This window comes from Prunus dulcis, chromosome 1 (genome assembly GCF_902201215.1).
Source record: "Prunus dulcis chromosome 1, ALMONDv2, whole genome shotgun sequence".
NCBI classification, from domain to species: Eukaryota; Viridiplantae; Streptophyta; class Magnoliopsida; order Rosales; family Rosaceae; genus Prunus; species Prunus dulcis.
The window spans coordinates 40,831,234-40,858,996 of record NC_047650.1 but is presented as its reverse complement, the minus strand read 5'-3'; the positions used below and the strand labels follow the sequence as shown (position 1 = coordinate 40,858,996).

The 27,763-nt window shown below is 39.0% G+C and overlaps 4 protein-coding genes and 1 long non-coding RNA gene across 5 annotated transcripts; 2 read left to right on the top strand and 3 right to left on the bottom strand.

Moving 5' to 3' along the window:
* Positions 1 to 3,212: 3,212 nt before the first annotated feature.
* LOC117636126 (ethylene-responsive transcription factor ERF021-like) lies at positions 3,213 to 3,857 on the top strand. Its single transcript, XM_034370602.1, has one exon. It carries the CDS (start codon positions 3,247 to 3,249, stop codon positions 3,766 to 3,768), a length of 522 nt encoding a protein of 173 aa, XP_034226493.1. The 5' UTR covers positions 3,213 to 3,246; the 3' UTR covers positions 3,769 to 3,857.
* Positions 3,858 to 11,720: 7,863 nt separating this feature from the next.
* On the top strand, positions 11,721 to 13,120 carry LOC117636142 (40S ribosomal protein S28-like). The gene is made up of 2 exons (XM_034370624.1): positions 11,721 to 11,901; positions 12,705 to 13,120. Exon 2 carries the CDS (start codon positions 12,712 to 12,714, stop codon positions 12,907 to 12,909), a length of 198 nt encoding a protein of 65 aa, XP_034226515.1. The 5' UTR covers positions 11,721 to 11,901; positions 12,705 to 12,711; the 3' UTR covers positions 12,910 to 13,120.
* On the bottom strand, positions 13,080 to 16,113 carry LOC117620045 (protein DETOXIFICATION 14-like). The gene is made up of 7 exons (XM_034350139.1): positions 15,868 to 16,113; positions 15,057 to 15,604; positions 14,404 to 14,490; positions 14,268 to 14,324; positions 13,938 to 14,176; positions 13,438 to 13,643; positions 13,080 to 13,286 (listed from the first exon to the last, which is right to left on the bottom strand). The coding sequence occupies exons 1-7, from the start codon at positions 16,111 to 16,113 to the stop codon at positions 13,224 to 13,226; spliced, it is 1,446 nt and encodes a 481-aa protein (XP_034206030.1). The 3' UTR covers positions 13,080 to 13,223.
* A 1,057-nt stretch (positions 16,114 to 17,170) lies between these two features.
* Positions 17,171 to 18,172, bottom strand: LOC117636119 (ethylene-responsive transcription factor ERF022-like). Its single transcript, XM_034370588.1, has one exon. It carries the CDS (start codon positions 18,041 to 18,043, stop codon positions 17,444 to 17,446), a length of 600 nt encoding a protein of 199 aa, XP_034226479.1. The 5' UTR covers positions 18,044 to 18,172; the 3' UTR covers positions 17,171 to 17,443.
* A 3,296-nt stretch (positions 18,173 to 21,468) lies between these two features.
* LOC117615074 lies at positions 21,469 to 23,347 on the bottom strand. The gene is made up of 4 exons (XR_004583955.1): positions 22,938 to 23,347; positions 22,793 to 22,852; positions 22,089 to 22,213; positions 21,469 to 21,827 (listed from the first exon to the last, which is right to left on the bottom strand). It is a non-coding gene; the product is annotated as an uncharacterized LOC117615074 (long non-coding RNA).
* Between the last annotated feature and the right edge of the window lie 4,416 nt (positions 23,348 to 27,763).

Here is a 27,763-nt window from a genome sequence, read left to right as displayed (position 1 = left end):
TGTGTAAAAAGGACAGACTTACTGTTCTAACAAACTGGCCTAATCATGCTATACTAAGATTATTAAAGATTCTTTTGAATTTAATCATTGCCACTTGACAACTGTCAAATGTGGCTTTGACCTAAATAGTTGGTCAATTAGATAATCCACCTCAAATGTAGTAGTTGTGCAAACTAAACTTTTCGCCCCATAGTTTGAGCAGTTTTCACTTTAGGTCCCATAATTTTAAATATTTTTTTCAACAATAAAGTCATTGCAACAATTAAGAACGGTTGATGATCAAATTATGATTTCCGTCATTTTTTAATTTTTGATTGCAAAGACACATGTTGCTCGCATATAATTATAGTTAGTGAAATATGGGGAAAAAAAAAAAAAGAAAAAAAATACATAGATATAGTATTTGAAATTTTTTTTAAAATACAGTGAAAATTTCAGCTATTATATAATATTTAAATATTAATTTTACTTACTATCACTTGAAAAAACCTTACCCCTTCCCCTCTGCTCTCCGGTCTTCTTTTTTTTGGTTTTGTAGTGTGAAAACAGTCTTTGTGAAACGTTGTCCTCGTGATAGTCAATCGCTATCTTCTGGCCCACGTACACAACCACCACAAGCATTTGGCTCAAGTTGTCAGCCTTCGATATGGGTTTGGTGCAAGGTGTGGACGTTGTTGTGTTGTGTCGGATTTGGGTTTAGCCAATATGGCCCTATGGCTCTCTTCGGAATGCCGAGAGTATGTGGAGATGTGGCACTGCTTCTTAGTTTGTTTTTATCTAATAATTGTCAAAAACTCTTTAATAGTTTGTTGTGTTTTGTATCTCTTTGTCAGGTTTTTATTTCTTTTTAGCTTTAAGTTTTTGGTATGGATTTATGTCTTATGCCAATACGTTTGAAGAAGATTTACCCACATTCAGTACTTTAATTGTTTGAGCTTTGTACTTTTTCCCATCAATAATAAATATTACTTACTCTAAATATATTTAAAAATATTGGTTTTAATTAAAATTTTAAATTTAAATTTAAATTTAATAATATGTGAAAAATAAATACATACATGTATATTATGTATCAGAGAGCTTTTATTGAGGGATCCCTCAAATAAGCTTATTTGAGGGACACCCCTTGTAGGCCCCACTCCGGATTGTATTTCACTAATCCAAACTGTCTATTTTGTAGATACTCATTCAGAGATCATCTCTACTACAAAATCACTTGAATCCGATATCATGTAACAACTCAATTGAGTTATTGAAATTTTGATACTTTCTTGAAGCAGTGTGTTCATTGATTTTGTAAAACACAATTGGATGTCGAAACGGTTTCCAATTTATCTAAATTTTTGTAAAGATGATCTATGAATGAAGACCTAAAAAATAGATGGTTTGGATTATTGGAAAAAGAATTGTAGGGTACTCTAAAGGGCGTCCCTTAAATAAAATTATTTGAGGGATCCCTCAATAGAATGAGACTGATTATGTATATTGTACATTTGATTTTAAGAAACGTACACTACAAGGAAAATCCCTTTTATTAATGAAACAAGGACGTAATTATAATTACCGTGTCTTTGAGACTGTGTACATAAACTAAAATAATTTTAAAAAAAATGCATACCTACGTGAATAATAAGAATATTATATGTGAATTTACTAACTATGCATATAATCGTATTCATGTACAATTATGTGACATACATACAAGGAAGAAGGTTCCACCAAAAAAAAAAAAAAAAAGTCTAAAGACATTCATAACGATCCTATTCTACCCACTCACGTCCTTACCTAACCCTACCTACATCAATTAAGCCCTATAATTCATATTTTTATCTCCCATACTTTAATATGTTTTTTTCACCCAAGTTTTTCATAATAAAATATTTGATTTCTCCTTTGCAAACTGAAATCACATCATATATATGCTCTTTGTCCTAACACTAAGTTCATATAAAAATTGAAATTGAAATTGCAGATCACGGCTTTGCTTTGATCACGCTTTGATAGAGAATCAAAGTTGCTTTAAGCCTACGACGACAGCAGCAGACATAAGCCAATGAGAACGAAACTTTTGATCAAATCTGAAGAAATAACATTGTTACACAAAATAATCATGGGTTTCAATTTTGGTGAGAGAGACGTGATAGAGTATATGGGAAATAGCGAAGCAAAAAAAGGGGAGAGATGATAGTGATGAGTGGACTGTTTGACTTGGTATATTAAGCGTCTTTTAGACATAACGGGGTGGAAAGAAATGATACACTCTTTTCTTGGAGTCAAACAGAACCCTAAAAAATCAACATGTACGTAAAATATATATACACGTAGCGGAGATTATATACAGACATGTATACATCAATATCGTCGCGTGCATTAATCTCACAAAGGTTTAGAAGAGATTGATGACGACGTTAATTATTTAAAGTTATTATATATATAACTGTATAACGTGGCTTTCTTTATCAATATATCATTATTGAAGCTTGATCCAGCTGTTTTACTCTAAAGAAAGACTCTAATCTACCTGAAATTAGCACACGTATGGGTTTCATTTGGATATAATGCCATTGAGTTGGTACCCAATAAAAAAATGTACACTTTGTGGTTGAGAGGTTTCCGTGTTAATCACTAAAATCACAAGTCACTAAATGGACATCTCCATTAAACACGTGGATAAATTATATCATGCGGCTGTATTCCAATATCGCTTTTATATTTATTAAGAAAATCAACTTTATAAAATATCTTGGTTTATCTCATAGTCGCCATGCTGAGCTTTCTATGACAAAGGATCAGAGTGGGGTCCAAATCTCATGCCACCTGGGTTCAAACCGCGTCTTCAACAGGAACAAAATCCTCAAGTTTCTTTATCCATTAATTTCTTAGGTTCTCTGCATCAATCCTCCCCAAATTTGGCTTAAAATAATCCCCAATCTTTTGATCATGAACTTCCATTCCCCAATTTTAAATTTTAATTTCTGATTAAATCTTTTTAGGGTTCAACCAATTAGAGAAGAGAAATATGTTAATTTGCAAGCATGCACAAACACATATTCATATGTCTTTTGCACTTGGGCAACTACTTGGAAGCTCACACCGCTTTCAGGTTATGTGACCAAATTCCAGTCAAAATCATTGCATTCACATCTATAAATACATCTGGATCACGCAATCTTTCAACAATGTCTTTTATTGCTTCATAGTTCAAACAAAACAAAAAATATTTCTCCAATTCAGTTTTGTGCATGCATGGGAGAACCCAGTTCTAGCAATGCCTATGGAGCTGCCACTTCCTCCTATAGAGGAGTTCGAAAGAGAAAATGGGGCAAATGGGTGTCCGAAATTCGTGAGCCCGGGACCAAAACCCGAATCTGGCTAGGCAGCTTCGAGACCCCGGAGATGGCAGCAGCCGCCTATGATGTTGCTGCATTACATTTCCGTGGACGGGAGGCGAGGCTCAACTTCCCCGAACTGGTGAACAGCCTGCCTCGCCCCGCGAGCTCGAATGCGGAGGACATTCGCATGGCAGCACATGAAGCAGCCTTGAGGTTGAGAAGTAGCCCCGCTGCTGAAGCTCATGAGGCTGGGAGCTCCAGCTCGAACGTGGGCCCCGTCACGGTGAGGCTGTCGCCGAGTCAAATTCAAGCCATTAACGAGTCACCCTTGGACTCGCCCAAGATGTGGATGCAAATGTCTGAGTCTATGATGTTCTCTGGTGGCTTTGAGGATCAGTGGGAGGATATGCAAAATGATTCTCTTTGGGATCCTTAGGTAACTTTCACAAGGTACAAATGACAAACGATATACAATACTTTTTTTAAAATTAATTATAATATTACAATTATTTTCGTTATTATAATTATGTGGGACGTAGTTTGACCTATACAAATAAGTCTTCCACAATTTCATTATTTTGTTTGTTTTTCAAATAAAAATAATAATATATAGTACTACTGAATTGACCAAAAAAAAATCTAGTACTAGTGTCGTAGTAGGTGTTGTTGATTTTGTGTCGTGTAAGGACCACAAACTCTTTCGCTACTTTTTACATCAGCTTTCTAAGAGTGTTGTGTGATTTAATTTTTTTTTTTTCTCTCCATTGTTTATATATTTGATGTAATGGATAATTTGTCATTCAGATTAATGAATTAATAATAAGAGTGTACGTACGATCTTACTTTCCATTGATTTTTGTATTTATAATATGGTTCCTGTGATTGTGTTGTTTTTTTTAATAGAGAATATTGTGTTGTTAATCTAATCTTCATGTCCTTTACGGGGATTCATTTTAGTATTTAAAATGCCAGAAAATGGTAATTGGAATGGGAGTGGGCATTTGAATCGGTGAATCAAACCTAATTGAGTAAAGCAAAAAGAGTGATGCTAAACAAACCCTAAAATTCACTGAGTACACCTACAATCAAACTATTTATTGAATTACTAATTTATCCTAATATAAAACGACCAAAAAAAAAATTAATTGTGAAACAAATATAATTTTAATAAGTACATCATACTCATTATATTCTGCTTAATCAAATGTCAGTCATCATTATCAATTGAAGAAAATCTGGTTGTTTCGTCCAAAAGAAAAGTGTCATAAAAGAAAACAAAATTTGATACAATATATGTGCAGGAAGGGTCAAAATGCAACAATTTACTGACTTGAAGAAATGATTTCATAACAAAATTTACAAACTATCATAATAGCTGGCTCATTAACTTACAAGTTCTTCGATGAAAATAACAAAAATGGATTCACGTCAGCCGTCTCAGAATCATCAATTTCTTCAAGGTAGCACCCTACTCAAATGGTGGAATTGACCAAATTCTCCAGCTCTGAATTAATTTCAATTCCCCCAAAAAGAAAAAGAAAATCTTGGGATGATTCATACAAAAATTACATATATAATTTTTGCATGGACATTTAAACCTTTTCTTTGTATTTATTTTTCCCCATACTATGAGGTTGCCCTATTAAATTTACTCCTATAGCAGCTTACAAAATTAGAGATTTTGATGCAAACTCAAAATCTGAAAAGAGGGCACGAATTCATGTAAAAAGAGAAATCTAATTTAAGACTGGTATTAGGGTGTTGTGTGATAGAGTGTATTAGAGTGTATCTTGGGTATTCTTGGTAGTTAAATAAGGTGTGCTTAGTTAATTTTACATTTTGATTAAAATATTAGGATGTACTTAGATCATAAGGTGTACTCAGTTAATTTTAGAGTTCGTTTAGCAACACTCAACAAAAAAAAAAAAACAAAAACTGGTTTGTTGCAATTTGAGCGTGTTTGGCTTTATAAAACATTTTGGAGTAGATTTAGAGTGAACTAAACACATACAAGCTGCAATTGAGGCTAATAAGATGCGATACAGTTGATTACTATCCCATATGCCCTTCAATTTGCAATTTACACTCGTGAAATAACATGAAAAAAGAAAGTGGAGCTTGCACTTGATAGTAGTATATGTCGGTTATTTCTCATAACTTGGTGAGCTATCAAGCTACATAATCACCCTCTTTCGCCTATATTTTCACCATCTGAATTTAAGCAAGAATTTGCTATAGGTGGTTTTTACGGGGGGAAAAAGAAAAAAGCAAGGCCAATATGTGGGCACTTGTAGGTTCTACTTTGCTTCCCTTACCTATTGGCCTCAATTGGCTCCCCCGACTGTATAATAATAATACTAATAGTCAAGAAAATGTGACTGAACATTATACACCTAACGAATACTGTAATTAAAACTAAAATAAAATTCATGACTAGTAAGTGCCATATCATATTTAAATAGTGATAGTTCTTGCCACGATGGAAGATATTGGTTTCATACTCGGTAGATCAGAGCAATGAGAAGCAAAATATTAAGTATTTTTACCAAGAAATTAAAGAACCTAGATAAAATCAAAACCACATCCACCTGTACATGCTAGATGCCTCTCATGTACAATCCATTGTTCAAGACTGGGGAACCTGCCCAAAACTTGTTCACAAGAGCAATTAAGCTTTTATCATCTCCCTGGTTTACTTTTTGTGTTTGCTTGGATGAGTTTGTAACTTTTAACGTTCATTATAATGGAATTTACACAAGTAAGGAAAGATTTTGAGCAAAAACTAACTCTTGGTCCATTTAGTTTGCAAATTTTATTACCTTGGTCCTTATAATTTCAATTTGATCAATTTTCTCCATGTAGTTTTTAATTTCGAACAATTTAAGGACAATCGGGAATTTCTGTCAAATATAATGTCTCTAACTTCTATTACTTTTTGGACATGCTAGAGAATCCCCTTCTTAGATTGGAGAGTCACCTTTATATCGTAGCTTCGAGATGACCTAGTTCATGTAGGATTATGTGTGAAGGGAAAACTATTTCTATGCATTTCTCATATACACAAATAGGATAATGAGTTATCTAACATGCATTTCAACTAAATACAAAGAAGTGGAAGTAAAATAGGAATTTTAGAAACTCATACAAATCCTACATAACCCAAAAAATTTATAGGCTTATGAAATGTTGCACCATAGACTCTCTAAAACTCAAAAGGGAGGGATTAGAGATGGAGTTACCCTTAGAGCGAATTTTGAACCCTAATAAGGTGTTCAAGTAGAGTGCTTGATATCTCCTTGCTTGATTCTCCACTATAGCTCTTCAATTGGTACAATAGTGTGCACCTCTCCAATGCTATTTACCAAGGATGGATGGAGATGAGAGAATGAGAACTTGGGAGAGCACAAAAGTACTAGCTCTTGCTCTCCAAAGTAGCCGACCAAGGGGATTTGAGAGACATGCTTGATGTTTCCTAATTTAATCCAATTTTCAACTTGAAAACCCTAAAATAAAATGGTGCTATGACATCATATATATAGACCCATGTTGTGATACATTTCGCACCCTCCCTCTGGTGACCTAATCTTGGGCCTTTTTGGTCCAACACATTTATCCTTTAATGTGTCACATTTGTCCGAAGTCCTATGGTTCAATTCTTAATTCTTTAAGTCATGTGGGACCCAACTAAGTTCAATAACTTTAATTATTTAATTAAATATTTTAATTAGTTTAATTTACTTAATAACGTAGTTAATTAAGTCATTAAGTTGTTTTACGAGTATTGGTCTCGATTGTTGTCAAGTGTCGTGTCAACGGTTGACTTTGACTTTAACCAAGGCATAAAATCTCTCTTTGGGAGAAGTAAAGTTTTGTGAGAGCTAAGAGCATCCGCAATGGGCTCCCTAAATCACCTTCATAGACAAATCTTAGGGAGAAATTGGAAAAATACAACTCCAACTATGCAGTCTCCTAAAATAAGAAGACTTCTAGGAGCTCTTAAATCTCTTAGTATAGTTACAAACTAAAAGGAAAAATGCAATTGTTACAAACTCAAGTGTTGGTGGTGAGTGGATTTGAAGAACCCCTTTGTGTTGTTTGAGCACCAATGCTATCTACAAATAAAACAACATAGTTTAGTACATTTTATTATAAGAAGAAGCATAAATAACATTAGCATAAATAAACTAATTACTTACAAGTTGTCATATCTTCCATTTCCTTGTAGAATTCAACCTCATCATCCGTTGGTTCCTTGTAAAAGGAAAATTCGTCCGCTCTAAGCCAATCACTAGTACACACTAATGCCTCTACCATTTTAGGATGCAAAGAGCTTCTAAAAGGATCCACAATCCTCTTGCCTAGGCTAAAAGCATTTTCACTAGCAACCGTAGAACTTGGAATTGCAAAGATATCCTTGGCAACTTGTGAAAGAATAGGATATCTTGTTTGGTTCCCTTTCCACCAATTCAAGAGATTGAATTGTTTGCTCAAGGGGCTCTCAAAAGGATCCGTCAAGTACTTATCCACTTCATTGGATATCTCAACGGATTGCTCATCCTTCCTCTTTTGAACAAGTTGTTGCATTAGTTGAAATGTGACATCAACATCATCACCAATTTGTGCAACCTCATCATCTATCTCATCCTCATCAATTTGGCTCACACCCCCTCCAACCCCTTTATACTCATTATACAATTCATTCAAACACTTTACCACCTCCTTCACAATCTCATCTTGCTTTCTAGCATCTCCTCCAAGATTGCCAAAGCTTATTTGGAGCATTTGAAGCTTCATCCTTGGGTCTAGCACATTGCCCAAAAATATAAGCTTATTCACAACATCAAAGCTCCCCCAATATTTGTCAAATTTCAACTTCATTAAAGATGCTACCCGTTGCATAGTAGGATTTCTAGGATCCTTCATTTTAGCTTCTATTTGAACTTGTAAAGCAACCAATTCTAAGAAAATTATTGGGGATGTACAAGTTTTGGTTGCACTAAGTTTCAATGTAGCATCATAAATTTTTTTGAGAAAATGCACAAAAGCTAATGCCTTCTCCCAATCATCATCTTTTGGAGGTCCCACTCTCTTAACCATCACTTTCTTAACTTTTTCTTCCTCTAGAAAGTAAGCTTGAAACACCTCACAAGAATATGCCATCTTCTCAAAGACTTGCCTATATTTGAATGCACCTTCAAGCATTTTATAGGTTGCATTCCACCTTGTAGGCACATCCATTGGCACATTTGCCATCTTGTCCATCCTACATGCAATGGCAAACTCTCTAAACTTATCCAACCTCGCCGGAGAAGAGTGAATAAACTTCACACAATTTCTTATACCCTCAATTGAGGCACTAAGCTCCTTCAACCCATCCTCAACAATTAAATTAAGAATGTGACAAGCACACCTCAAGTGCAAGTACTTCCCATCCAACATTAAGGTGTTCATTGCCTTTAGACTTTGTGCCATGTACTCAACCGCCCCATCATTGGCGGAAGCATTATCAACGGTAATTGTGAACACTTTATGTATGCCCCAATCCGTCAAACATGCATCTAGGGTTTTTCCTATGTCAATGCCCTTATGACTAGTGATCTTTGTGAAACTAATTATTCTTTTGTGCAAGTTCCAATCACTATCCATGAAGTGGATCGTCACAACCATGTAATTTATATTTTGGATCGATGTCCAAGTATCGGTTGTGATACTAACTCTTTTCTCACCAATCACACTTTTTATCTTTGCCTTTTCAACCATGAATAACTCCCACACCCCCTCGGCAACCTTCTTCCTACTTGGTACCTTGAAACGAGGTTGCACCTCGTTCATCATTTCCTTAAAACCCGAGCCCTCAACGACTCTAAAAGGATGCTCATCCTTAATGATGAACTTCACAACCTTTAACTCACATTTTTTTTTGATTGAATGTGTGAGGAACCAATCCACTACCCATTGTATCCGTTGTCAAAGAAGGTTGATTTGCATCACCTTGTTGATAGAGAGGAGAGAGCTTGCATCTCCTCTCTATGTGATTTTTTAAACCCGTTGTCCCATTTTTTCTAGGGTCCGCCGGCATCTCCAATTTGCAATAATTGCAAACCCCTACAACCTTCTCTACCCCATTACCATCCTTCTTTATTTGTTTTGTGCAATGTAACCACACAATCGATTTTGGGGCTTTCCTCCTATCTCCCACCACAAGCCCCTCACTTGTGGTATTTTGTGTTTGAGTTGGAGATTGTGTTTCGGGAGTATCGGTTTGTGTTTGGGGATTAGAGGCATTAGGTGTGTTAGAGTGGCTAGACTCCATCTATAACACAACACAACACAAAAGCAACAACATAAAGAATATTAATAACATATTAAACTTAACCAAATTAAAACACAACAAGAAATGACACTTTTTATAAACAACACAGATTCAAAACAGATTCTAGAATTAAGCTCAAAAAAGCAAAAACAGATTCTAGAAACACAGATTCAAAACAGCAAAAACATATTCTAGAATTAAGCTCAAAACAGCAAAAACAAATTCTAGAAACACATATTCAAAACAGCAAAAACAGATTCTAGAATTAAGCTCAAAACAGCAAAAACAGATTCTAAAATTAACCTTAAAACAGCAAAAACAGATTCCAAATCAAGCTCAAAACATTAACATACAAAAAAACATAACTTAATTCAAAACCAAATACCATTCATCACAATTGATAACATTATCAACAGCACATAACAATTTGAGGGACCACCGCATCATTATTAGAAAACTATTAACTACATGTCAGCACTAACATAATCACTACCTCTGCAAAATATCATCAATGGCACACTCATCACTTTATTATCACTAATTGCAACAGGAATTGGGACTTTAGGGTTATAGGGTCGTCTTCAACAATGAATTCAAGCTCTGCAAAAATACAAAACTTACCTCTGCAAAACCAAATGCTCCAAGCTCAAAACAGAAATCTCCAAACAATTAATTCACTTCAGCAACAATCCCTGCAAAAATCAATTTGACATTAGAAATTCCCAATTAAAATCTAAATTTCGAAACCCTATCTTTGAAACAATCAATTTCAGAAATTAGGAACCCCATAATTTACCTCCAAATCAGAAGTTAGGAGCGGCTGAGAGTGGTGGCCGATGGGTTTGAGTTGAGCTTGACACAGAGAGAGACAGAGAGAGGGCTTGAGTTGAGTGAGCGTGGTGGCCGACGGGTTTGAGTTGAGCTTGACACAGATAGAGGGCTTGAATTGAGATCGAGAGAGAGAGGATGAGATGAGTTCGATTCGGGTCTGTGAGAGAGAAGCCGATTTTGAGAGTTGAGAGAGAGAGAGAGAGAGAGAGAGAGAGAGAGAGAGAGAGAGACGAATGGGAATAAGAGAGTTGAGAGAGAGTTGAGAGAGAGACGAATGGGAATCAGGAGAAGAAACAGATTCCAGGTTTTCATCTCACGGCTATAGAGAGAGAAGAGAAGGGTTTACAATTTTACTTAATTATTCATAGAGTATAGCCGTGCGGCTATACTTTGCGGTTTGCGGTAACCGCAAATTTTGAAAATCAAATACCGCAACCGCAACCTCAAATGCGGTTCGGTTCTTAATACCGCGATTGCGGTTTTATTGCGGTAAAATATCGGTTGGTTTTTGCGGTTTAAAATGCCACCCCTAGAAGAAATCATAGCAAAAGATCCAAATCCAAATATAGATAGAGATGTGAATGACAGGGAGATCCTACAATAAGGAGTTTAAAATGAGAAGGTTATTTGAGGAGGCTAATCCCACCATCAAAATATTTAAAATATTTACGTCTCATGATTTTTTTTACATTTGTTGATGATGAGATTGACCTCCTCAAATAGCCTCCTCACTTTAAACTCCCTATTATAGCCTCCCCGATGAAAAATATACCTATCCACGATTTGGCCCATTAGGGCATCACCAAGGGAATAGGCAAAAGAGTAGGTAAACCTCATCCCTTACCACATTAGCATTTTCATGCTCCAAGGGAAGAGGTAAATGAGTGGGCAAAGTATACATACCTTCCCAAACAAGGCAATATTGCATACTTCAAAATGAAGAGGTATATTGGACCCCACTTATTTTTTATAATAAAATAACATCTTCACTCTCTCACATACTTTCTATAAATATAAAAGATAAAAATAAATAATATAATAATAGTTTGTAAACTTGAATTGTCTAGTCCCATGGAGTGATGGACTTTTTTCATGAGCCAAATGAATAGACAATATACCACCTAAATTATTATAGTACAATTTTGTCTATTTTATTTGCACACTCTCTTGAAAGATGTTCTTCGTATCCCTATTTGTAGAGAGTCGATGGTTAATAGGAAATTTTTTTTTTTTGGTTAGAAGTAAAAATTTAAACGTCTTCATGTAAGTTTCCCATAAAAATTATACGCACCCTATTTTTTAATTCTTTTCTCTCCTTCACGTTTCAAGCTACACGCAGACGCCGCCACCATCCCTCCTCTCACCTTCTCAATCTGATCGGTTTTTCCATTGAAGAAACCTGTGACCAAGACCTCTCCACTGAAGGTGAGTTCTTTCTGTTCCCTGTATAATCAATTTTATACATTGTTTCTTCCAGTCTCTAATTACATTTTTCTTGATATTGAATTTATGCTCTGCAACTTGCATCTCTGTTTGCATTTTTTGTTGAACGATTTACTCCCTTTTTTTTGGGCCTTTTGTAAAATTATTGAGTTCATTATATTCCTATGCAATTTGAAGTGATTAAATTCATGTTTTGGGTACGTAAAGCTCTGACCACAATGAAACACACATATGCATAGTGCTTAAAGCTGCTTTTGACTTCATTGAACTTTTGGTTCTATCAAGTCATTAGTGATTTTTTGTTTGGGATGTATCCGAGTGATAATCCGGGATACATCCCAAATGTGCAAAAAAATTTAGCATATATTGTTAACAATCATATTAAGAGATTATTGCCTTCAAAGCGTAATCCATTTTTGGTAGCCTGTCGTTGGCTTTTATTAGCTTTCGCTTTGATGAACAATGTGCTATGGACTTTCAGTGTATGTCTAAACCAATTTGAGGGGCTGCTATATAGTTCTGATATTTTTCACAGATTCGGTTGTTGGAAAATGCCTTGAATTTATGATACTCTGTTGAGTTCTTTGCTCTGTTTTGGTGGTTTTCCTCTTGCTTGTTAGAATGGTCTTTCAACATTTTTGCTTTCCTTTTCACCAACCCTCTTAAATGTCGGTCCTAGTAGACGTGCTTGCATTTTGTTTCTTCTTGTAGCAGCAAGTGAAATAGTTGTAGACTTTTAACAAAATAAAGAATTTACTTTCCTAGTTATTCCTTTTATTGTTTAGGTGACGAATGGAATCCACGATCAAGCATGCTGTGGTGGTGAAAGTTATGGGTCGGACTGGATCTCGAGGGCAGGTGACTCAAGTGAGAGTCAAGTTTCTGGATGATCAGAATCGTTTCATCATGAGGAATGTCAAGGGACCAGTGAGGGAGGGGGATATCCTTACCTTGCTCGAGTCTGAGAGGGAAGCCAGAAGATTGCGTTGATAGGAGATGGGTTTTCTTCGCTGATGCGTTTACTTCTCAGCTTCGGTTAGTTGCAAACAACTGTTATTTATGCTACTGGTGAACTGCAGTTACGTTGCAAATCACTATTCTTATATTTTTAGTTTATGTTTCTTGGTATTATTAGCATCACGAACTTGGTATATGGAACCTTTTAAACTTCTATTTCTGAAAATCCTTAGGTTTGGTTGAACATGTAGGCCCAATGGACATCATCTTGGCTAATAATTCAATAATATTTCCACTAAATGCGTAAAATGGAATGACACAGTTACAGAACTTATTCTCCTTTTCTCTTATCCAACTGGTTCCACTCTAGCTAAGACCTCGTTTGTTATCCTCTCTCTTGCGATTGATGCCTGCATAGTTCCGTATAAGCTTTACTGGACATTTCAATTTGATTCAGAAATATTCCAGAGAGTGCTGAACTCTGCAACTCCAGCTTTTAAGAGAACTAATAAAATTTCAGGAAAAAGAGAACTAATAAAATTTCAGTTTTAGAGATGGAACCTGCTTTTCCCAATTTGTGAGACTTGTTTTCAGAGCTAGCAAGAGAGCTTGAACAGCAGACCCTGTCAGTAATCCGATCCAAAGCCCTTCTGCTCTTAAGTGTGCTAGAAAAGCCAGCACCACACCCACCGGAGTGCCAATGAGGTAATATGCACCAAGATTTACATATGCACCTATGTGCTGCCATCCAGTTCCTCTAGCAACCCCTAATTGAAATAAAAACAAACATTAAAGGTCCATTCGGAAGCGAAGAAATCAGCCTCGTAGGTCCGTCTATGAGATTTAGGAGGCCCTGTATGAATATTGGAAATGAGGAATTCTATAACACTAGAGCCCTATGCGTTCACACCACTTGCATCACAATCAGCCATGAGCCCTTCTCCGCTCTACTGCCTGTTGTGCCTCTTTTGTACATCTGAGCCTGGTGTGTTCCGAGTTCCTAAGGGCACCAATTACCCTCTAAAGAAGGATTGAAAGTGAGAGAAGTTTGGGAAACAAACCTGAAAGGACTGCTTGTAACCCATCCGTAACAATTGAGAGACTAATAAGAGGAGCCATATCTGCAATACGCTCCACAATTTCCTTGTCGCAGCTGAATGCATATCCTAGAATATGGCGGTAAGAGAAAAGAGCTATGCTTACAACGATCATTTCCACCATTGCAAGAACCATGACAGCACAAACTGTGACTTTAGCAGCCTGAGGATTCCCAGCTCCTAACTCATTTGAAACCCGAGTGCTACGAAATTGCCAAATTATTCTTTGAAAACAATGTAGAAGAATATGAAGATTTTCTGTTGGTGTTTTCCAGGAACAGGTTAGGAGCAAACCTTGCTGTGGCTCCCAACGCATATGGTATGAAGTAGTGCAAGTATGTAATTGTAAAGCTGCTCACAGTGGAGATGAAAAATCAGAAGCAAAATCTCCATAATGTATTGAACAAATTATACATGAAGGAAAGATTACCATATAGAAAGCACTGAAGTCTCCAATTTTGGATTTGATAAAATCCCAGAAAGCAATATAAGTACCTCATAGGACCACCATTCAAGGCTACAAATGTGTAGCAGGTCAAATAAAGAAAAACACATACAGATTAGACATTAATGATAGAATCAATCTAATCAACAAACGATATTCACAATATGGGAACAGAACATTTCATTATATATATAGAGGAGCCTTCAAGCGCTAACCAGTTAATAAAAATACAACGATAACCATTTGTTTGGGCCCACTACATAACGTCATATCATGTTCTGAATTTTAGGTTATCATTCAAAGATCACCATTGCAAAAAACAATTAGCTCAATTAGACACCATATAGTCATCTAACTGTAATAAAATAAATGGATGAATATAATACTTTCTATTATTAATGACAAAATTCAAGATAATAATCAAATGGCTAAATGATTTCCGACTCGGCATAACTTTTGCAAGGGTGATCTTGAAATGATGAATGATTTGAATTATGAGAAGACATTGTGGAGTGAGCCCAAACAAGTGATTAACGTCGTATTAAATTACGAACCAGTTAGCGCTTGAGCGCTCGTGTGTGTGTGTACAATAAGACTACAATCTTCTTAGAGTGAGGAAGAAAACAGAAAATGATTACCAAACCATTAAAGCTGAAGGAACAGCAAAGCGGAAGAACTCCTTAATGTTTAGAAAGACCTCAGTTGAAAGCACATGTGCACGAGTCTTTTCACATGCTACAGAATACTTCATGTAAAACCCAAGTAAAAGCACATTAAACCAACAAGAGAAGCTTATAGCTAACGCTGCTCCAATACTTCCTAGTTTGAGTTTAAAGGTGAGACCCCAACAAAGAGGTACATGCAAACACAGAGCTGCACAAGAGCTATACAGCATTGGAAGAATCAAACTCTGTGTCTGGAAATATCGAACAAGCGATTGAAGTACGGCGTAGGAGAAGAGATTAGGGATGAGACAGAGTGAGTATTTGTGGGCTACATTTGAGATCAAAGGGTCTTGGCCTATCAATTGTAGGATTTTGTCTGTGAATATCCATAGTAGAGATATTGGGACACAGACCAAACAGAGACAAAGGATGGATGTGTAAGTGTAAATTCCAAGCTTTTGATATTGCTCTGTGCCATATGCTTGTCCACATAGAGTCTCCAATGCACCAACCAGACCAGACTGCAACATTTTTAAGGATCAATTATCATGAGGAATTAAATTAAGGTAACTTGGCAACTAAGTAAACAAGTTCCCCGAACGAAATTTATGAATTTAACAAGATGCTTGAGTTTCCTAGCTTTGAGTATAAATTAAGTGTTTGGAAGAAGCCCAAAAATCATGATTGAAGCTAGTTGTTTGAAATTGAAGGGAGACAAGACCTTAAAATATGAACAAGTTGCATGGCTTGCAGTCAAAGGAGAAAAAGGGAGAGAGGACATTACAAGAAGACTGAAGCCAGTAACACTGGTGAAAGAGGTGGCAATAGAGACCCCAGAAAGCGAGAGCTGATCAACATGTCCAACCATCATCACCGAAACAACCTGTATAAGGTACTGCATCACCGTGACAGCCACCATTGGCGCTGCTACGTAGCTCACCTTCCTAAGCTCTTTTAGGAACACCCTCCATTTCCCTCCCATTTCCTGCCTTAGATCTGTCAAAGGCAATTGTGCATCTTCAATATTCATTCATAATCTCTAACTACTCCAATACTTTATAATAACAAAACACAAGAAAAGTCCAGAAAAAGAGAGGTGTACATATTTAGTGGTGGATTGTCTTTATTCGATTATCCTGTCGGATTGCATGGGAATAGTCATCTGTATATGGCAAAGCGCTCTTCCACTCTCTTGTAATTATTATTATGTTTCTTTATTTTGTAAAAAGCTACCCCACAAGAATGCTACCAAAAATCTGACAAGAAAGTTAAGAATCCACCTAACAATCATAAGGAAAACCAAATACATGCATTACAATTTATATGCGAATTTTTTTGCTCTTTTTGTCCTTGTTTATTACTTAAGTTTCCTGTTTGCAATGAAGTAATATAATGAAACTGATAATAAATAAGCAGGAGAAGGGAAATAAAATATACTAATGTTTTTCGCCCCTTTAAAAAGACATATTGATAAAGATAGTCCTCATACATAATAAGGATAATAAATGCAATTCATGTGTATGTCAAAACAGTGGCGGAGTCAGGATTTCATATTAAAGGGGGGCCCTTCATAGTTTTTTTCATAAAAATAATTAGAAATTTCTCGTTTCATTTAATGGTTCAAGCTCTAACCGGTTAATTAGTTAATACTACATTAATAACTACTCATTTTAGCCCACTTCATACTATCATTTCATATTGATCAATAATATATCCATTCATTACAATCATATAATTATTATGAATTTTAAATTTAAAAATCGTTGAAAATTAATCTCATCATCTACACTATTTCAACTATAAAAAAAAATTCATAAATCCCAAAGTTAAACAAAAGAGGAAGAGAGATTTTCAAAACATCACTAGAAAAAACAAGCTACAAGACATAGAAACCAAAGCAAAAGCACAAAAGCCAACAAGAACTAAAAGCTACGCGGGGATTAGATTATCCAGAGAAACAAATGACCCAAAACACTCGATCTATGTATACATATACATAAGAAAACATCGAGAAAGAAAAGAATTGAGGGGGCCCTAGGCCCACCCTGGTCCTTAGGTCGCTCTGGCACTAGGTCAAAATGATCGTATTAGCTTCTTTTTATTTTTTATTTTTAAACTCACAAATACAGAACACCCTGAGAGATACTTTTTATACAAGCAATCTTGAAGAGGGGGAAATTGAACTTAAAACCTCAATTACACGAATAAATGCTCTTAATTATATAGATTATACTACTTTCTTTTTTGGGTGAATATTTGGATACAATATTAGTTTTCATTTTTCCAAAATAAAAACTAAAAAAAGTTGACCTGCTTTGTCTCAAGTATACGTATAATTAATAAACTAATTAGTTAAGGGATCATAAGTAGGAATCCCATATGGACAAATGCTGCATATTCTCACACTCCCCCAACTCAACCTCCTCATCATAATACTCAACACACGACATGTCGTCCCCTAACAACGACAGACCCTCATGGCAATGAGCCCTGTACATGTACTGCATCCACAGCTTCGGCGAGTCCAATGGCGACTCGTTAATAGCCTGGATTTGACTCGGTGACAGCCCCACCGTCACAGGCATTGAGCTCAAGCCCCTGGGCGAGGACGAGCCACCTGCCGCCTCCGTCGAAACAGCCCCAATTCGCAGCCTCCTAACCCTCAATGCAGCCTCTTGAGCCGCCAATTGCACCTCCATCGGGCTAGAACTCGCCGGCCTCGGCAGGCTATCAATCAGTTCAGGAAAATTCAGCACCGCGCCACGTCCCCTCAGGTGCAATGCCGCCGCATCATAGGCGGCGGCAGCCATTTCTGGCTCTTCGTAGCTCCCAAGCCATATCCGAGTTTTCTTCCCTGGCTCGCGGATTTCAGACACCCATTTGCCCCATTTTCGCTTGCGAACGCCTCTGTATCGTTCCGAAGAAGGGACGTGGTGGCAATCGGCAGCCGGTGGTTCCATTAACGATGGGGGGTTTAGTAAAATTTGTTGGTTTTGTTGAGAGCTTTGATCGAAGGAAGAAATTTTAGTGTGATGAGTATGGATTTGGTGCTTCAGATATATACAAGTACGTTAGTATGTAGATGCGGTGATTATTAAAGCATTAGGGTGGGGGTTGCTGGAGCGAGGTTTCCAAGTAGTTACGTAAGTGGGAAGATGCTGTCAATTAGCGCATGTGCATATTAGTTTTTTTCCAATCGAATAATGCCACGTGATGATGTTCACATACAGTTTTTTTCTTCTTTTTTTCCGATGATGTTCACACAGTTCATGTACTGTTGCTGTTGTTTTCACTTGTATGTATGAACATATTTTTTATATGTGACCTGTCATTCTTTAGAAATGGTTGTTTTACAAACAGGACAGGGTATAAAATCTAGGTTATTCGAACTTATTAATAAATTAATAACTTATACATGTAATTGTATACATGATTTTTCTATAACGTGACATGCCGTTGTAGTTTTATTTATCTAGTCAAATTGTAATGTGTATAGCCAGTGATGTGTTTATATATATTTTTTATTGTATAATGCTACTACATTTTGAGTGGCTCGATAACGCCACATCGACATAACGCATAGTACTATGATCATCATAATGAAAAATTATTCGTTTGATTGAGAATATTTATGTTACTTGACTATCAATCAGAATTTGGTTATTCAAATCATAAAATGACACATCAAGGTGGTTTCAGATTAAGTCGCCAATTAATTTGAAGTCTTATTAATTAGAATGCTAATAATATAATTGAACTTGTTAGGTCTATATTATCAGCCAGAACTATTATTCATCATGTAAAATAATCATGCAAAGTTTGTATTTCAAAAAATAAACACAACTCTACGAAAGTTTTGAACTTATTTAAATTTATTCGAAAAGTAAGTTTAGCTCAATCTATTTTGAAATTATGACTCCATTCTTCATTAGTTTACTTAGGAGTCTCTTAGTGTCAATACACTTTTCTTAGTAGTCTCTTTTAGTTTTTTTTTTTTTTTTTTTAATTTTTAAAATTTTGGATTAACAGAGAAATAGTACACAATCATATGAGATATGAGTCTTTTGCATTTGATTCGGGACCAGAAAAACAGGTCAAAACTTTGCATGAGTGGACCTGTTGTGGGCACATCACAACACATAAAGTACACGAAATAGATTTGGTATGGAAACATAGACGCACACACGTGTATACATATATATATATATATATATATATATTTGAATGAATTAACACTTGTACCAACAACATAGAATAATACACGAAGCTAGAAATATATTATAAAACATGGTTTGTAGGTCAAGGCCTTCACTGTTTTTAGTCATCTAGTTTCAAAAACAGCTGTCTCAAGCTAAGCTTGGCTGCCAGCCAGCTGGTTTGTCTCGTCTCTTCATATCCAATCCATGGAAAGAAATGGCCCCTTGTCACCAACAACAACCTTGAAACGTGCATGCAATGGGAGGAAAAAAAACAAATTTCTTAGTTGACTGACTGAATCAGTCGCACCGCCCCTCACCGTACCCAAGTACGGTTTGCGCGTGAACAGGCAGATTCTGCTTGACCACAATATATCGCTAGCCAGCTGATAAGGAAGGCCTCTTTCTTTCTCTCTTTTTCTTTTTCTCTCTATCACATGATCCGTACGACATTCTAATGGTCTATGACCAGACATATAGTACGGGTGGCAAGAGATGGATTATTTGGCAAAGTGGCTTTTGGCTAATGGCAGACCAATAAAGTTTGTCAATGGGGGTACTAATTTGTACCATGTGTTTGGGTTTACCATATGGATGGGTAAGGAAGGAGGCGCTAGGGTTTATATATGGCTTTTAGGTGAGGTCTTATCTCTTAATCATTGGATCAAACTAACTAATTTGATTCAACGGCTAACCAATTTGATCCAACGATTAAGAGATAAGACATCACCTAAGGGCCATGTATACTATAGAATTCTTGTACTCATAAAACAAACTTCTCGGCGTAATGGGCCATGGACATCCTTTTGGGCTTTTTGGCCGAATGAGCCATGTCTCATTATCTTGTCACTAATACTAATAGACCACAATACATATTTATTAATAATACAGACTAACCCAATTTATTTATGCTAAATTTGCAGGACTAAACATCATCCAAAAGTTTACATGGATGAAATAAAAATTTCTTCTTGTCTTCTTTTATGGCTCTTTCTTTTTTCTTACTATGACCAAGGCAATGAAGCAGGAGAGGGAGTATAATTAAATTCTGTTTGTGGTACTAAAACAAGGTCTTAGATCAATGCAGATATGTTTATCAGGTGTTAGATCATAAAACACTCAATGCATTTCACTATTCATATGCTATAGAAAAGAACATACCATCTTCCCCTCCAATTGCTTCTTTCCATTTTCAAAAATGATGATTAAGAATGAATTTGAAGCTGAATTACTTTCTGATAAATCCATGTAGTATGTGGACCAGGAGCTAGAATATAATGGCATCAGCAGCTAAAATGTGAGGAGAATGGACAAGGCGCCACATCAAATATATGCTGCAGACCAGGGAAGCAAGCTCATAAACGCCCGCAGCACAATTTTGTTCGCGATACAGTATCAGCAATGACCTTTGTTCTGTTTCATTCTTAAGATTTTTCTCATCATTCATTCGTTGTTTTTCCCTCAAAATAGGTCTTAGATGAATGAAAGATATGTTTCTCAGCTGTTAGATCATAAAACACTTGAGATATGCAAAGTGAGTCAGATGCATTTCAATACATCTTAGCCAATCATATATGACTTAACGAACATGCATACACATGACTTTTGAAAAATGGCTCTATGGGTAGCCACTATTTCACTGGACGATTCAAAAACTACTAAAGTACGTAGTTCCTCAGTGTACAGTTTACAAAGAAATGACACAAAGGAAGTTTAGATTAGGGCCCGTTTGTTACTCCTCCTTCCCATCCTTTCTCTCAATCTCATTCTCACTTCCATTCTCGCTCTCATTTTCCACTATACTCTAGCATAAAAAATGAAAACTAAAAACTAAAATTCAACAACTGATACTTTTTTCTTTCCTCATAAATCACAGTTAAACCATCATTCAGACCTTAATTTCAAGTTGCAATAAGATGTATACACTGGCCTTCGTTGCTTGCTTTTGCTCTGCATCCTCAAGCGCGCTCAGCTTGAATAGCTTTGAGATTGCCGACGAATTGTTCAACTTCTTTCTTCACGTTCAAAACAAGTTACCTGTTCTTCTATAAATTAGTTGTTGAAAGCAAGGTTAACGATATTAACGACTTTTCTAGCTTAAGAACACACACCAAATCAAAGTTACCGAAGGCAAACAAAACACACTCTCTAGAGGAACAGCAAAAACTGGGAACTGATACACACATAAATAAGCGAAAGTCAAGGTAAATTGCAAACCCAAATTCACCACTTCCTCAGAGTACATTTTACAAATTAATGACACAAAGGAAGTTTTGCAAATGATCAATACACCAGTAGATTAGTTATATATACAGTCGATGTTGCGTGTCCCTTAAAAATAAGGTGTTCACGAAGTTTCTACTTACAAAACAAAAAATAAGGGTACTCATCAATGTTTGTAAATCAAAAGCTCAGTAGACCTTCGAAATTCATCATGTCTCTGTTCTCAAGGCTGACCTTTGATGAAAATTATCAAAATTTCAGTTATTGGAACTTCCGTAGGCTGACTTTGATGGTTTACGCCACTCCGTTTGCTTCCATAGAGTCCCTGAAATGATGAACGGTATTAAAATGAAGGAAAGAGTAGAAACTGCTTGTCCAGTTATAGAGAGACCCTAACCTAATCACACTTTTAGGCTCCCAAAAATGTAATTGGTATTCTTTCAAGTATCTAAAACAACGACTGTTACTTGGGTTTACACATACATAGTTGATCAATTTGCTTATTGCAATAATTTCTCTTAGACATTTTTCAGGAATTAATTTTTTTGAAACAACTAAAGCATGCAGATTAAACAAAACAACAAACCTCATATAGCCTTTGAGCAACTTGATGACACTTGAAGGTGAATTAAAATGAAACTTGGGGTCATATTCACTCTTCCCTCGCTCCCATGCCGCGAAAAGAGCTCCAGTAACTACGAAAAGAAAATCCTGTGCCATGAAAATTTGATAGGAGACCTAGTGACATTAGAAATTGACAACTAGCAATCACAAATACATAGGATTACTTCACATATTGATGAAAAAACTTATTCATTTTAGTAAAATCTTCATCAAAATCAGTCAAACAAAGCAGGACAAGTTCCCTTGATGGTTTATCCCTGCTTTCCAGTCATCCGGCATAGAATGTGATGATTAAGATAGAGGGGACACAAGAAATTAGCATGCAGATTAAGCAAAACAACAAACCTCGTGTGGCATAACAAGTAAATGAATATATTAATACCAGAGGGTCAATATTATCTTTTAAAGAAAATATGAGGTCTGAATTTATTTTCTGCAGTCTGGAGGACCAGAAATTATCTTTATTTAAATTGCTTATGCTCTAAAATCCAGAGATTTAACAAAACAAACATCAAAGCACTGCAGCTGGCCAAGAGGAATGCGAACAATAAGTTTTACTTTTTGTACAAAACATAAAAAGGAAAAGTACCTTTCATACTCATTTGAAAAATCCTCTTCATAGAAAAATGATGATATATGCGAACAATTTAGTAGGAAGAAAAATACCTAGCGAGTCACCATCTCAAGACTATATGCTGCGGAGACAGATGTTTTCATAAATATTCCCTGAAGATTTTGAAGGAAACAAATATGATGATACTTGGAATTGATACATATGCATGTAAATAAGAGATTGCTAGAGCTCAATTACCTGATAATGCGGATGTTTGGGTTCGTAGCAGAAATCTTGGCCCACTCTCCATTGCCTTCTTGGTAACGCGCAACTCTCTCAGATCCACGTATGCGAAGAGTCTGCAGTGGTGTTTTGAAGAGGAAGTCTGGCAGTGCTTTTAGTAAAGGGCAATGTAGAATTGTCAACTCAGAAAGGCATGGCATGATTGTAATTTCAGAATCCTCTTTCGTCCAATCTTCCCACTCTTTCATATAGAAAAAGCTGAGTTGTTTCAATTTTGGGAATAATATCAGGGGTGGTGATCTGATTCTGAATGAGGTTTGATCTTCTTGTTGATGCGAAAAAGTGGTTTGACACGTGGCTCGCCCAACTTAGTGATATTGTGTCTTCGGAAGGGAGTTAGTCTTCGGAAGATCAAGTTCCTGCAAAAGGACACGTTCGGTAAGGCCCTTGGGTACCGGTGTGGTACCGGCCGAAGGCTCTCCGATGCTTAAGTAAGTACGAATTTAGTAAATGTCAGATTACAGATCAAGCGGTAGCGTACCGTTGGTTCTTCTGTCCTTTCTTTTGGGAATAGGGGTCTCCTTATATAGGCCTTGGGAGGCGTGCATTATGTTCATATTTCCGATGTGGGACTGTAGGAGCTGGTCGTGAGCATGACACGTGTCCTAGGGCAAAAGAATCAAGATGTATAGGATTCGGTAGGGGGAATGCCGAAGGGCATGCAGTGACAAGTGTCGATTCCGTCCACGTGTCAGGTGGTCATTGGTTGTTAATATACGGTATAAACAGTAGTCCCTCAAGTTCTCTTCCGAAGGTTCTTCAGAAGGGAATTTGGTTCTCCCCTGATGGTTCGTAGATGCCCTGCCGTTCGGCAAGTTCGTTTGGGAGAGGCTCCCCTGAGACCCGAAGGGTCGCCGATGCTGAGAGGGGTGAAGGCAGAGAAGCTTCGTTTTCTGCGCCTGGTGTGCAGAGACGCTTCGTCTTCTGCACCTGGCGTGCAGAGACGCTTCGTCTTCTGTACCCGGCGTGCAGCCTATGCCACCATTCATTGGGCGACACGTGGCTAGCGAAGTGACACCTGACGGCGGCATTTATGAGCCGTTTGGTTTCCCGAGGTGTACCGTTGCAGCCATCTTCCTATAAATTGAGGCTGCTCCAGGCGTAAAACTCACTTTGCATTTTAGAGTTGACGCGAGAGCTCTGCGTAGGCGATTTTCGAAGGGTGTAAACGGCAATCGAGGCGATTTTCAAAGGAGTTATCGGCAATCAAGGCGATTCCCGAGGCGTTTGAACGGCAACCAGGTCTTCCCATAATACTCGAGGTAAGATACCGTTCGGTAACCTCATAATACTTTCTCGTATTTCCGTGCGTGCTTTCATAGCATAGGCTTTAGCCGATCGTCTACAGGGGCTTTCCTTCGGTAGTCTAGTGAACTATAGGTAGTGGCGTAGACATCGGTAGGGTAGTTTATGACACAACCACCTTAGCCTTCCTTTCCTTTTTTCTTGTAGATGTCTGCTAGCGAGTCCTCCTTCGGCAGTGAGCCCAATGCGTTCGATGAGGAGTTATCATCGGGCTGGGACACATCCAGTGGGGCTGCGAGCCTCGGAGCCGAGAGTGGAGAGGACACCGATGTGGAAATTATCAGTGAGGAGGTGAACTCCGTTCCTACTCATGGCGTCGGCAAGGGGCTGATGACGGGGCAGCCGCTTCCCTTAGCCGCAGTTTATAAAGATGGTACCCGATTCGGTACCTTCGAGCATCAGCCGGAGGCCTCCACCTCCGGTCGTGATGAGGCCATTGCCGGTCCCTCTCGGCCGAGGGTAACGATCATCCACCGGGAGCTGTCTAGGATACCGGTAGGCGTACCGAAGAAGGCCCTGTTCGGGGTTGACTACTTGGAGCCGAACAAGCTTACCGAACGGGAGCTCGAGAAGATTAGGGCCGAATTCCTCATTCCGGACTCGGTAAAGATGAGGATTCCGAGCCCTACCGAATCCCTCAGCGACCCTGGGGACGGTGAAGTCGCCTTCTTCACCGACATGCTTCTGCAGGGGGTCAGGTTGCCACTGCATCTTGCCGTGCAGAAGATTCTTGCCCAGATCAGGTATGCCCCGGGCCAGTACAACCCCAACTTCTGGGTGGCCCTGATGGGGGTGATAGCTGCCTTCGGGATCACCGGGGAGGGGGAGCCCTCCTACGAGTAGTTCTCGTATCTGTACAGCGTCACCAAGTCGAAGAGTGCCGATCACGGCGGCTGGGTTCAGGCGAACTGCCTGAAGGCTTCCGAGCGATGGCATTTCGTCAGCTCGGTGCCAACTTCACAAAAGTCGTGGAGGAATCGGCGGGTGCTACTCTCCGGCGATTGGGAATCGCCATCGGGAGTATCCCCGCTGTTTCAGATACCCACGACGTTCCAAGTTGCCGGTAGGTTTTCGAGTTACCGATCGGTAGGCTGCCTTATCGTAATTCTAGTTTCTTTTATTTTTACTAATTCTCTCTTCGGATAGGTAAACTCAAGCAGCCGGCCCCTACACAAGGTGAGATTCGGCAGCTCGACAGAGTGAGGCTGAAGGTTCCAGCTGCCATAGCGAGTATACCCGCTCTTCCTCTTCACCAACAATCTCATCAGAGCCGGGCTCGTCGACCCTGCCGAGAGTGAGTATACTTGCGCTTTCCCTTTTTTTTTTTTGCATTGTTTTTCTTGCTAACTAACCGAATCTTCTTGGTCAGTGACGGACGCCAGGAGAGCTGCCGAGGCCAAGAAGATGAACGAGTCCTCCAGGAGGCGCCTCATGATGGGCCTGGAGGGCAAGAAGAAGAAGAAGCAGCCGGAGGCAGCTCCAGTTCGGCAAGCAGCTGATCCCGAGGACGTTACCCTCGCGGAGCGCCTGCGACAGCTGGGCGCTGAGCCCGTCGCATGGCCGGCTGCCGATCCCCCTGCGCCGAGGCAGGTTGATGCCGACGCCACCGCTTCCAGAGCTGCCGGGAAGCGGCCGGTTACGGTGGACTTGGAAACCTCGCCGGCTTCCAAGCGAAGCCGACCGTCGGAGGCTTCGAGGGGCGTCCTTGCGGCGGAGGACGAGGACGGGCCTACCGAGGCCGTGACCATCGCCTGCCCTTTGAAGACGGTGCAGTTCGTCAACCATATGATCCTCGGCTCCCAGATGGATCTTCCCGAGATTGACGAGCTGCCGAAGAAGTTCTTTCGGGAGCAGGCAGGACGCGCCTTCCGTCTTCAGGCATCGGTAAGAATTCCCTTCCTCCGTTTGTCTTTTCATTCTTTTTGCGCCAAGTGGGGATTCTTTCTGACTTCGTTGTGTGCAGGCGTCCATGGAGATGTGGCTCTGCATCAAGCGGGCCATCTCTGCTGCCGAACGGGCAAAGAAAGCCTACGACGACGGCAGGGCCAAGGTTGCCGAAGCGGGCAAGGCTCTCCAGGACCACGCCCAGCTGCTGAGGGAGAAAGAGGCCGCCGAACGGAGAGCCCTCGCTTCGGAGGCGAAGGCGGAAGAGACGCGGGTGGCTTTGGAGGCAGCGCGGGCGGCAGCACGGGATGCCGAGGCCGTTTCGGAGGCGGTCCAAGATGCCCTTGAAGAATCTAAGCGGACCAAGGCTACGGAGATTGAGGCTGCCGTTCGGTCGGCCGTCTTGGAATATCGCTCCTCTGAAGAGTTCACCACCCTTCTGGACCGGGAAGTGGGCTCGGAGATGGCGGATATGTTGTACCGATTCAAACGGTACAACCCTGGGCAGAAGCTGAACTTGAACTTCGCCGCCGATCCTCCTCCCCTTCCGGAGGAAGTTACCGAAGAAATGATCGAGGATTATGAAGGGGAGGACGCAGCCGAGGGACCTGGTACTGCCGAGGCCACTGCTGGGGGCGAAGCTACTGCCTGAGGGCATTTTATCTTTGTACTCGTATTTTAGTTTTTTTTATTTATTTATTTATGTTCTGAACACATTGGTGCCGAGGGCATCCTTTAATTGGAATTCAAGTCTTTTATTCAACTTTCAATTGTCCAACTTCCGATTTTAACCCAAGTGTTGAGTGCGTTACAATTGCTAATTGTCGTAGGCTAATTGCCGACCGAAAGTCACTTATCACTGTAGGCTAATAAGGACGCTGTTGAATATTGAGTGTCAATTTTGACAAGTCTCGAAGGGATCTGTAGGGTAAAACTTTAACGATCGTTTATTGCCGTAAGCTAATATAGAACGCCGTAGGACGTTAACACCTAGCTGCCGCGGGCTAGTGGGACAGTTAAAGAGAGGCTGAAGTAATAGTGCCGAAGACTTTCTATTAATCATTTGCGAAGAACAAATACATTGAGTAATTACAGTTCCAACCTGCCGTAGGCTAGGTCACTTGTAGTAGTATTTGAGATGTTCTACGTTCCAAGGATGGCCGAGGGCCTTGCCGTTGGAGCCTCTTAGTCGGTAGGTTCCCGAGCGAAGGATACCGATGATTTCATAAGGTCCTTCCCAGGAAGGTCCGAGGGTTCCTTCCGTGGTATCCTTCGTCGCAAGCGATACCTTGCGCATGACCCAGTCCCCGATTTGGAAAGAGCGGAGTCTGACCCTAGAGTCGTAATACCAAGACACACGCTGTTTGTAGGCTTCATTCCAGAGGTTGGCTTGCGCTCGGTGCTCCTCGAGTAGGTCAAGGCTTAGAGACATAGCCTCTTCGTTCTGCTTCGGTGCGAAGGTTTCCGTTCGGTAGGACGGTTCGCCGATTTCCACAGGCACCACTGCTTCCGAACCAAAAGCCAGGAAAAAAGGGGTTTCTCCAGTGGACGTTCGGTAAGACGTCCGAATGGCCCACAGTGCTTCGGAAAGC